The 11,372-nt window shown below is 48.7% G+C and overlaps 1 protein-coding gene across 1 annotated transcript in view; it reads left to right on the top strand.

Annotated features, from left to right (window-relative positions):
* ARHGAP19 (Rho GTPase activating protein 19) overlaps positions 1-10,940 on the top strand; it is a 125,790-nt gene extending 114,850 nt beyond the window's left edge. The window contains exons 10-12 of the mRNA XM_006157399.2: positions 3,509-3,619; positions 4,135-4,213; positions 7,107-10,940. Of these exons, the coding sequence (XP_006157461.1) occupies positions 3,509-3,619; positions 4,135-4,213; positions 7,107-7,117 (201 nt within the window). The 3' untranslated portion in view covers positions 7,118-10,940. The remainder of the gene's footprint in view (positions 1-3,508; positions 3,620-4,134; positions 4,214-7,106) is intronic.
* The last annotated feature ends 432 nt before the right edge of the window (positions 10,941-11,372 follow it).

The raw sequence follows: 11,372 nt of genomic DNA, 5'->3' as shown, positions 1-11,372 counted from the left end.
TTTCCTTTTTCCCCCCCTCCCCCTTGCCCCTCCTGGGTAAAAAAAAAAAAAAAAAAAAAAGTTAAATAAAATAATTCTTTAAAAAAAAATGGACATCCTTATTTCACTCTTTTTTTCCTTCTCAGTTGGAAAAGCCTGTCATTTCCCCTGACTTACTGGTCATAGAGATGATTGCTAACAGAAAATTTATAGTCAAATAAATGTTTCTCTATATATGTGTTAGTTAAATAAATCTTTTTTAAAGATTAAGTTTATTTATTATTATTTTTAATCATTTAATTTTTATTTGTTATTATTCAGTTTGACCAGATGGAGACAGAAAGAAAGAAAAAGCAAGTTACCAAGTCTGGGACTCAAACTGTGGTTGGCCATGTGGGAGTCCATGCTTTAACCACCATGCCACCTGCTGGCCCTAAATAAACTTTTTTTTTTTTCCGGAAAGGTTTTTGCTATAGGGCGCGTGTGCTCTCCATAAAGACAGAGAGACAGAGATACAGAAAGTGAGAAATCACCCCCCGGGGTGATGGCCACACCATAATCCCTTCTCCTTTATTCTCCTCTCGGGATCTTGGGCATGTATGCACACGCACCCGGCGTGAGTTTAAGCGGGTCTGGGACTCGAACCGCGGTCGGCTGCGTGGGAGTCCAGCACGCTTGCCAGAAAGGCAGAGACAGATAGAGAGACAGAAAGCAAGAAATCCCCCCCCGGGGGGGGGAAGGCCATGCTGCAATCCTTTCTCCATTCTCCTCTTGGGATCTTGGGCACGCATGCACACACGCCCAGCGTGAGTTTAAGCCACCCGGTCCTGGGTTCGAACTCCGGTTGACTACATGGGAGTCCAGCGACACAGCTATTATGCTAACTGCTGGTCCCTTTAGCCAGAATTTGATGGGTGCGGTTTTCTGTCTTAGTGAGCTCTTCTCCCACAGTTGCTTTTAGGTGTATTGTGAATTATTGCTGAAATGTAAGTATCGTCTTGGCACCTAAGAACTTCTTTACTAAGAGAGAATTTAGGACTTTAAAACCTTTAAGAGCTTATGGCTTTATCATGATCAAGCGTTTTATTAGGTGGTTGGGAAAGGTGTACCTTTTTCTGCTTTTCTATGCAAAAATGCACTGTGACTTTCCCAGTGACCCAATAGAACTATAACTTTAAACCCAAACGCGAGCAAATTTTATAAAACAGGAGTCAAGTGTTTTCGTCATCAATAGATTATGAGACTTTTTAAAAAATTATTTCATTTAACTTTATTTATTTATTTATTTAAATTTGACCAGAGAGGGACAGAGTGAGAGAGAGAGAAGAGTGAGAAAGCAAGCTGCCAGGTTCAGGACTTGAACCATGCTCTGCCACATGAGAGTCCAGCATCCTTAACCACCACACCACCTGCTGGCCCAAGACATTTTTGAGTAACTAATAGATGTAGGGTTTTGCTTAATGGCCTTGCAACCAAATAATGTCCTTTTACAAGTCACGCTGGGGGCCACGTGGCAGTGCAGTGGTGAAGGCAGTGCTCTTTGATCCCGGCCTATGTTGGAAGGCTCTGGATTTGCATTCGAAGACCTTGCTGAGTATGCTGGGCATGCCTGGGCCTGGAAGCCAGGGCTGCCTGAGGCTGGGAACAGATTATGGTGTTCAGACCCTGTCGAGGGTACTTTCTCTTGTTCTCTTGGAAGGAATAAATGAATAAACCTGAAAAGCACACAGTTTATTTGAAGTTTTACAGTCAGTTCTGTGTCTCCTGGTATCCCCAGTTCAGGTAACTCTGAGATGATACCAGACTTCTGCAAGGAATATGTATGGTTCTTATTTGTATAGCATTTCCATGTTTGAGCTCTTTGATTTCTATCTTGCCTTTTTCTAAATTAAAAAAATGATTCAGCAGGTATCTTTTTTTTGAGAGAAATTTTTGCTATACGGCACATGCGCTCACCAGAAAGACAGAGAGAGACAGAAAGTGAAAAATCACCCCCAGTGGGTATGGCCACACCACAATCCCTTCTCCTCCATTCTCCTCTCAGGATCTCAGACACATACGCACACGAGCCCGGCATAAGTTTAAGCTACCAAGTCTGGGACTTGAACCACGGTCGACTACATGGGAGTCCAGCAACAGCCATTATGCCAACTGCTGGGCCCTCAGCAGGTATCTTGATGGTTAAGGCACTGGACTACCACATGGCTGACCATGGTTTGAGTCCCAGTCTTGGTGGCCTTCTTTCCCACTTTCCCTTTCTCTCTCTCTCTGTCTTGCTCTGGTGAATTACAAATAAATTATAAATAAATTATAAATAAAATAATTCTGAAAAAAATTTTAAAATTATTTCCCCCAATGTTATTAAGGTATAATTAACTAGCTATCTGGCTTTGCTTAAACCTTCTTTGACTAGACTTTTTAACCTCCAGAATTCCTCCCATGTAAATGCCTTTTTATCTCAGAATATTCTAAATATTGCTGCTGATGTTTAGAATATAGAGTTTACTGTTCTAGTCTTGATATGTTCTTTTTTTAAGAATTCAGATATAATCTCCAAAGGGGAAAGGGATGATTTCTCCAAAGACGGTAGAGTTGTCACTTCACTGTTACGCTAGGTTACATCAGCTTCTGAGCTGTTTGGAGAGGAAGGGATGTTAGTCTTGCTCTGAAAGTCAGTCTAGTCATGTGAGCCTCTTAAGAAGGCCTCTATCCTCTTGTGGCTACATTAGAAACTCTTACAGAATTTTTCTAAATTTTCTAGTCCTCTGTGAGGAAATGACAGGGAAGTCAAGTCCCAGCCCAAGAGTTCCTTAGAGGAAAGTGCAGGTGGAAGGGACTCGTTTAGTAGCTACCGGAGGGCCGGCAGGTGCATGGTGGTTAAGGTGTCGGACTCCCACGTAGTCAGCATTTGAACTTAATGGCTTGAGCATCACGCTGAGTGTGTGTGCGCGTGTGCCAAAATCGCAAGGACAGAGTGGAAGAGAAGGGATTGTGGCCTGGCTAAATCCCCTGGGAGGTGCTTTCTCACTTTCTCTCTTTCTCTGGTGAGTGCATGTACCCTATAGCAAAAACTAAAAACTAAAAAAGAAACTACCAGAGACAGCAAATTTGTGGGGAAGATTATATCGGTAAGTGACTGGTGTTTCTTTTATGGTCCTGGAGGCACACTAATTGTTCTGCGCTTGCTAGTTTAAATCAGCTCCACCGTGGTTCATGAAACCATGGCTTCTCACAGCCCCCCCACCCTCACCCCCATCTCTGGTCAAATTAAAATAATAGTAATACTAATGAATGAATAAATTAAATAAATAATTATTTTTTTTAAATGTGGAGGATCACTTAAAGGCAATGATTTCAAATTATTTTGGTAACATATTTGGTCTTTCCTTGTATAAGAGAACCTGGGAGGGTATACACAAGAATTTATCAAGATTTTTTAAACTAGGGGAATTGTAGTGTGAAAGCCAAGACAGCTATAATAATAGATTCAGAGCTGTTTACAAATCAAATATTTTTGTTCCTAAATCAGCGGAAGGTCCTGGGAAACCAGAGGACATCAGAAAAGAAACACGAGTGTGGCACTCCGGAGTCTGTGGGCCTCCGAGAGCTGGCGACAGCCGGCAAGGAGAATCGGGACTTGGTAAGAGGCTGCGCTGTGGGTTTTCTCTCCGGGAGCGTACGTGTGTAGAGAGGAGGAAAACTGACCTGTGACCTATCTTACTGTTTCTCCAGGCCCTTTCCTCAGTCCTTTCGTTTATACTGACAGTCTTCGTCCATCGTTTGTATTGATTCATTCGATAAGCATTTTACATTCAAAAGCAAATAGCTAGTCACAAGCCCAGTTACCCAGCACAATGCATGGGCTCCGCGAACAATTTCTGGAGGGGCAATTGATTCTTACCAGCGACTCCACAAGGCAGGCCACACTTGAGCCAGGCCTTGTCCCCGCATTACCTGTGGAGTAGTCCCTCCTGGTGTCCCAGGCACAGTGACTTCATCCAGCCAGCTGTAAATCAGCTGAGATGAAGGCGGCACGGTACGTCAGTCTCTATAAAACTCTTCACAGTGACACTGAGCAGTGACTCCTGTTAGAAACGTCTGTCTGTGGGGATGGCATTAGAACATCTAAGCCGCTGTGAAATTTTCTCGTTACAGTTATTTTTGGACTCTCCGGCTGTCATGACGACACCAACAAGACTGAAATGTCCTGAGAGGAAGAGAGAGGGGAAGAAAGGTACTGCTGGTGCTTGCTCCCGGCTTACTGCATTTCGTCAGTCCCTGCCACAGTGCAGCTGCGGTCAGAGGGGTGTGAGAGTCGCAAGGCCTCGCCCTCGAGTTCTCCCAGCAGGTGGCCTGCATTTCGTCAGTCCCTGCCACAGTGCAGCGGCGGTCAGAGGGTGTGAGAGTCGCAAGGCCTCGCCCTGGAGTTCTCCCAGCAGGTGGTGACACAGCACCTGCTCGGCACCATCCCCGGTGTGGGGGCAGAGCTGCTAAGGGAGACCTGCATGACCCCTGCATCTCAGGCAGGCTGGGCGTGTGTGAAATATCTCAGAGACTTGAACTGCAGTCAGCTCTGTGGGAGTCCAGTGCCTGGTGACACCACCTGCTGGCCCCTTTTCTGTTGGCCTTAATGCAATCTCCTTTTTGTGTTATTACTATTTTTCAGTTTGCTATAGGGTACATGTGCTCACTCATGAGATACAGGGGGGTTGGGGGAGAGTAAGAAAGCAAGCAGCCAGGTCCAGGACTCAGACTGTAGTTGACCATGTTGGAGTCCAGCACCTTAACCACCACACCACCTGCTGGCCCCAATGCAATCTTTTTTTTTTTTTTTTGGAGAGATTTTTGCTATAGGGCACGTGCGCTCGCCAGACAGAGAGAGACATAGAGACAGAAAGCGAGAAATCACCCCCCAGGGGGGATGGTCACGTCGCAATCCCTTCTCCTCCACTCTCCTCTTGGGATCTTGGACACACACGCACATGCGCCTGGCGTGAGTTTTAAGCCACCAGGTCCGGGACGCGAACTGCAGTCGACTACGTGGGAGTCCAGCGACGTAGTCATTATGCTAACTGCTGGTTCCCCCGATGCAATCTTTTATGTAGGTGCATTTTTCTGAGAGAGAGAATATATTTTGCTAGCTTCTCACAAATGTCAGTCACTCAGCGTAGTAAAGGCCTGCAGACCAGGAGTGGTCTTCGGTGGGGTCAGGCGATGGTGTTTGTGCTTGCCCTCTCCTTGCTGCTGTGATGTCACATTGCCGTGTGTCTCTGTCCTCTTGTTCTTGTCCATGCCCGCAGTGGCTCGTTGTGGTCTGCCCCTCCCCTCTGCTCCCTGTTCTCCTGTTCCAGCATTCGATTGGAGGTCTGCTCTCCTCTCTGCCCTTCCTGTCCCTTCCTCTGAGCAGCCTGCTCTCCTGCAGCCCCGTTCTGCTCTCTGACTGACAACTGCCTCACACCTGCATCTCTACGTTGGAACTCTCTTCCAGCTTGCAGGCCACAGACCTTACCTGCCCTTTATTTCTTTTGCACAATAATCAACACAACTGTGGATTTTGTCTTTATTGCTAGAGGACATTTATGCTTCTGAGAGAGGGGCAGGGAGAGAGAGAGAATACTCTCCCCGTCAGAGCATGGTCACGCCACAATCCCTTCTCCATTTCTCCATCCTGTCAGGATGTTGGGCACACACACGCATCTCGGGTCCAGGATTTGAACTGCGGTCGACCATGTGGGATTTGGTTCCCAATGCACAGCACCTAACCACTGTGCTCTGGGGCTGGCCCCACCCATAGATTTTCTTTTTCCTGATGGTGATATTTATCAAGCTAACAAATATTCCTTGAAGAAGATAATGCAATTATATCATAGCAGCAGCTGCACAGTCCAGACAGACGTCCATGGGGAGCAGAGGGTGTCCAGTCTGGTGGCACCACTGACATTTGGGGTCATGTAACCACTGTGCACTGTGTGCTGTCCAGCAGCACCCCTGGCCTCCACCTGGATGCTGGCAGTACCCTTCTCCCCGCTGTGACAGGCAGCATTGCTAAATGTCCCCAGGATGGGACAGTTCAAATCTCCTCCAGGGAGAAACACTGACTTAGCGCCTACTTAGTAATGGGCATCGTTTGCTTTTTTTTTTTTTTTTTTTTTTTAACCAGAAGGCCCATGTGCTAGCCAGAGCAAGTGAGCGAGAGAGAAAACACCTCCTGTAGGGAATGGTTACACCACAATCCCTGCTCTTCCATCTCTCCCTCCTTTCAGGATTCTGGGCACACATGTACACACACCTGGCGTGTTTTTCAAGCTGCCAGATCCAGGACTCAAATTCTGTAGTTGGCCGTGTGGGTGGGATCCAGCTGTCTTAACTACCATGCCATGAGTTGGCTCTAATGGGCATTATTTCCAGCAATCAAGCCCATTATTTTCACTGTTCCAAGCCCAACTTAAATCCCACCTCCTTTGAAACCTTCTCTGACTAACTCAGTCAGAATTACTTTTTCCTGTGAAATCATACGGCTACTCCTCAAGTGCGTGTTGCACCTACTTCACGTGTAACCTCTTACCTCTTCAGCTAGTTTCTCTCCTGGAGAACAAATGTCCAGCTGAAGAACCTGTTTGTCCTCTGTCTCCTGTCCTTCCATTCCTCCCAGTAACCAGAGAGCCCTGTGTCTAGCGGGCTGAGAAAACATTCCCCGGTGAGCGAGGGTGGTAGAGTGAGCTGTGCGTGCACTTAGGCATGGGTTCCGCAGCTGTCCCTGGGGCAAGCTAGCTTGTGCAGGCTGCCGGCTGCAAGCTCTTCTCTGTAAGGCGACAGCAGTGCTGCTTCATGTGCACGTGCGTGTGCATGCGCGTGTGCTTGAGGGCCAGGGAATGTACCAAACGAACCGGAGCTTACGCCGTCGTGGTAGCTGTTACTGCTGAGAGGACTTGATGAGCCGAGTTCAGACCGCGCAGACTAGCTGCTGTTTACTTTCTACTTGGTGGAGAGTCATAAATTCTCACATAAACCTATACTCCTCTGTGCAGAGAGAATATTAAGAATCGATTATGTAGCTTTCAGGTGGGATATTTGCAAATAGGAATGTTTATAAACTGTCTAATGCCCTTGTTTTTCCTTCAACCTAGGATTCCTCTGAAGGGTCTGAGTTCTGCCTCCACCCAGAATTGCCTCTCCGTGGGCCGGGTTGCTGCGGCTCACCGCGAAGCTGGGACTTGCGGCTTGCTTGCTGCATTTGAATTGTGAAAGCTAACTAAAACGATGATACTCCTAACCCACTCACCAGACGGCGCTCCCAAGCTGTGCCTCAGAGAGCTCTGCGCTCTGTCTCTAACATTGTGGGGAGACCACTAACAGCCAGCCGGTTCACGTGGCGTGGGCATGGGCAGAGCCTTTAGGCAGATTCTGTCTTTTAAAAATAGGACGTTTGTGCTCAACTGCCAGTTGTTTTTTTTGTTTGTTTGTTTTAAATACTGTCAGTTGTAGTGGATTGATGTTATTTTTAAATGCTCTCTCGGGCTTTTCTCTGTTTTGAACAGTGCTGAGGGTATTTGGTTATTGTTGTTTGTTTATTGTTTATCTCTTCATTTTAAAAGCCATTTTGGGTATTGCCAGTTTACACGGGCTCTAAGCTAGATGCCTTTCACTGTCTTCACCTTGAGCCTGGGCAGACTTCATGTCTCCTGAGGTCCTGTCCTTCATCCTTATCTGTGTCCTAAGACTTCACAGCTTTCCCGGGAAGTTTTTATTATTTCTCCAGACCGAGAGTACATGTTATCTGATCTGCGGTATTGGAAAAGAATTCGGAATGGTCCACTATGTTACCACGTTGGTTACTAAACTGTTTTCCCTCCCTCCCGTCCTCCCTCCTTCCCTCTCTCTCTCTCTTCCCTTGTCCTTGGTGATGTGAAAATCCTTGTGTTGTTGCTGAACTTGTTTCCTTCGCTCAGTTTCTCTCGCCTGAAACTCCTCTGGTGCCAGAGCAGCACTTCTGTGCCCAATCTCGGTGACTCAGGAAAAGCCACTGGCGGCTTACTCGAGGTTTGCTGAAGTATTTGCCTATAGCGGAAAGCTTCGGATGTGCCTCGGAGGGGGCTGGCTGGCGCTCTGCCGCAGGATGACTCTGCGTGGGGGTTGGAGTGCACCTTCCAGGGGACTGGGTGTGCAGGCCTGACCGCCCCCTGAGAGCGTTGGGATCAGAGGACAGGCCGTGTGCAGCAGGCTCTGCGGGGCTGGCAAGACCTAAAGGAGAGAATGTCCTTCTTTGGAAGCGGTTGTGGCTAATGTCCACGTGTAGGACTGGCACTGGTAGGAGCAGGGGCCAGAGCTCGGGGCCCTGGTCTGGGCCGTTCACAGGTGTCGGAGGTGAGCGACGGCGTGTTTGATCCGGCACGACATGCTCACTGCCCAGAGACCGCGCGACAGGCGGGCGTCGGGTGTGCGCTGGCTCTGCTGGGCTTCCGAGCTGTTCTCTCTTCAGGCCGAGTCAGCCCTCTGTGGGGAAGCAGGCGCCCAGCAAATACGGTTTGCTGACCCATTTTTAATTTACCGAAGTGCTGTGTAGCTGCCGAAATGAAAGCTGGCCCTAGGGGAGCAGAGCTGGGCTTTGCGTCTGGCCTGCAGCCCCTTCCTCTCCACTTTGTTTCTTTAAAGCCTGCCTTCCAGCTTGTCAGGTTGGGGACAGTGAGGATGTAAGACTGCTTAGATGGCCGTCTCTAGAGCAGTGCCGTGCCATTCTTAAAAACACTCATTAACAAACTTGTTTGTGTAAGTTTCTTCTTTCCTTATTTAAAAATTTGTAAAATTCCTTCTGCCAGTGAGTTCAAACCTTTGGCGTCACCAGATCAAAGTAATGTCCTTCCTGGATACTGAGACTTCGTTCTGTACCCATGTAAGCAGTGTCACCCTGCAGAGCTGCCAGGTCTGGGAAACTGTCATCAGCAGAGTGCAGTGTAACCTGACCCCTCCAAGTGCAGGTTGGAGTTTGTTAGAGCGAGAAAGCTGAGATTTTCCGAGGTGCAGTGGGATGCAGAGCCAGTGACCAGGGTGGTTCTGGGGCACAGGCTTTTATGTAGCTGGTCCTCTTGGGCAGTGTGTGTGCTTGGGTATGTGCGTTTTGTTTATTTATTGACTATGCTTTCCCTTGCTATAAGGGTATTACAGGTCATATTTTTTACAGAAGCTGTGATCCAGTTGGAATCGAAATTTGAGGAGTAAGCAGCATAGCCTCCTGCCTTGTGATGTGTGCCCATTCTAATTTTAGGGCCTCTGATGGAAACCTCCAGCAGCAGCCCTTTCTCATTTGCCTCAGAAGGGTGCTGTCTCCCTTCTGACTTGGTGGGCAGGTGTTATTTTTGAGCCAGTATTGAACAAATTTTTAAAGTCTATGTATTTGAATTCTGTTTTGTTGTGTTTACTTTTCATGTTGGAACAATCTGTTTGGGTGTGCTTCTTCTTATGGCTTTTCACATCTCCTTCTGCTCTGGGCTCTGCTGTGGTGGGCTCCGGTGTGATGTCTGTGCAGGGCAGCCGTGCGTGCGAGGGACACAGACCTAAAACACGCTGCCTCTGGTGACCGCCGCTGGCCGAGCTAGCAGAACTGCAGGCGCTGGGATTCCTGGCCTTTCCAGTGACGGACTTTGCTGTCGGGACCGATACATCTGGTTTGAAAAACCTACTGGTACAGTGAGAGAGGACCCGGGGACACTGCTCGTCCGTGTGCCCAGACGTGTCCGAGGAGTAGGGGCGAGCCATCCCTGAGAAGCCCGCTGACCCCGTGCCAGCCAAGCTCCTTCCCCGAGCATCTGCCCAGAGGCAGTTAGGAAGGACAGGGTCACCCTCAGGAACGAGCCAGTGCAGGTGCTGGCTGCGGTGGCCGCGGGTGCTCTTGGAGCATGCTTGGCCTGTTGGAGCTGGTCGACCGCACAGTGCCAGCACGGCCTGCTGCATCCCTGTCACTTGGCACATGGTCAGCGTCTGCCTCTGGGAGAACTTGCAGTCATTGGAACGTGCCCCAGGATGACTGGCCATGTGACCATATCATGGGAAGCCCAGGGGTGGCTGGAATGGACCATCCCTGCTTCCTTACGCACAAGGCTGTAGCTGATGGCTCCCGTTCTGAGGTCATGCCCCAGGAGCGAGCTCAGCCTCGTCCTCCTCCACCCTGAAGCCCTGGAGCTGAAGACAGTTCCGAGAGCTGCACTTGGACACCGGCGTTTGGCGGGACTGCCTAGGCTTTGGGAGGGATTTGGTTTCCTAAGAGACACAGCTTTTTAACCCATCTAAAACCCACACAGAGGGCTAGCTTTCTGCACGGCTGACGTGAAGGCTGCCAGGCAGAGGTGCGGAGGTGGGGTACGCAGCAGCCTGAGTGCTTGGGTTGCCATGGAAACTGGAGTGTGCGCGAGGCCACAGCCAGTGCTGAGGACCCATTGCGCACCCCTGGACAAGCCTGGGTCCCAGCAGACCTGTCACCACAGGGTCTTTTCTTCCGAGCAGAGGTTGTCCTTGCGCTGCCCGCAAGCTCGCTTGGCTGGGAGCACAGTCCTTTCCTGTTCTTCACCTTCAGATTTGTGTTCTTATTTGCCTCTGTATGTGTCGTTGTGAAGGAGCAACCATATGCATTGCCTTTCTTTGTATTCATGTGCTATTCTGAAATGACATGTTTCTGTTTGCTTCATGTCTGTAGGGGTTGACTGGTCGCTAGCGCTTACTGTGACCGATGGATTATTATTATTATTATTTTTAACAGATGGATTATTTTGAAGAGAGACATTGCCTCTCATCTGAGGAATACAGGGCCTCTCAGAAAGGCTCCTCTTTGGCTTGCTTTCCAGATGGGTGGGTGGGCCCAGGAGGGGAGAGGCTCTTGGCTGCTAAGAAATGTAATTGCTGGGACCAATAGGTGGCATGGTGGTTAAGGTGCTGGACTTCCACATGGTCTACCATGGTTCAAGTCCTGGACCCAGTGGCTTAAAAATCATGCCACGCATGTGCCCAAATACCCAGGAGGAGAATAGAGAAAAAGGGGTTGCAGCGTGGCCATCCTGGGGTGATTTCTCACCTTCCCTCTGCCTCTCTCCTGGGAGTGCATATGCTCTATGGCAAAACCTTGAAAGGAGAGAAATAAATAAGGGGCTTGCCGGACTCTGAACATCCCGGCTTTCTGTGGTCGCGTCTAGAATGCTTTGCAGACTTATGTTTCTCACATACACTTTTTTCTCATTTACAAATAAAAGGTGATATTTACGGTAACAGTAAAAACTTAGCGGTGTTTTCCTCTGGGTCAGGAAGGTGTGGTGTTTTAGAAATGTCTCTGCCACTGGCTTAGTCTGGTCTGGCTGCTGTAATGGAGTCCCCTAGACTGGGTGTCTTCTAACAGCAGAAATTTCTGA

This window comes from Tupaia chinensis, unplaced genomic scaffold, assembly GCF_000334495.1.
Source record: "Tupaia chinensis unplaced genomic scaffold, TupChi_1.0 Scaffold000539_1, whole genome shotgun sequence".
Taxonomy (NCBI): Eukaryota; Metazoa; Chordata; class Mammalia; order Scandentia; family Tupaiidae; genus Tupaia; species Tupaia belangeri.
Note: the sequence above shows the minus strand (reverse complement) of the source record. Positions and strands in the feature narration are given on the sequence as shown.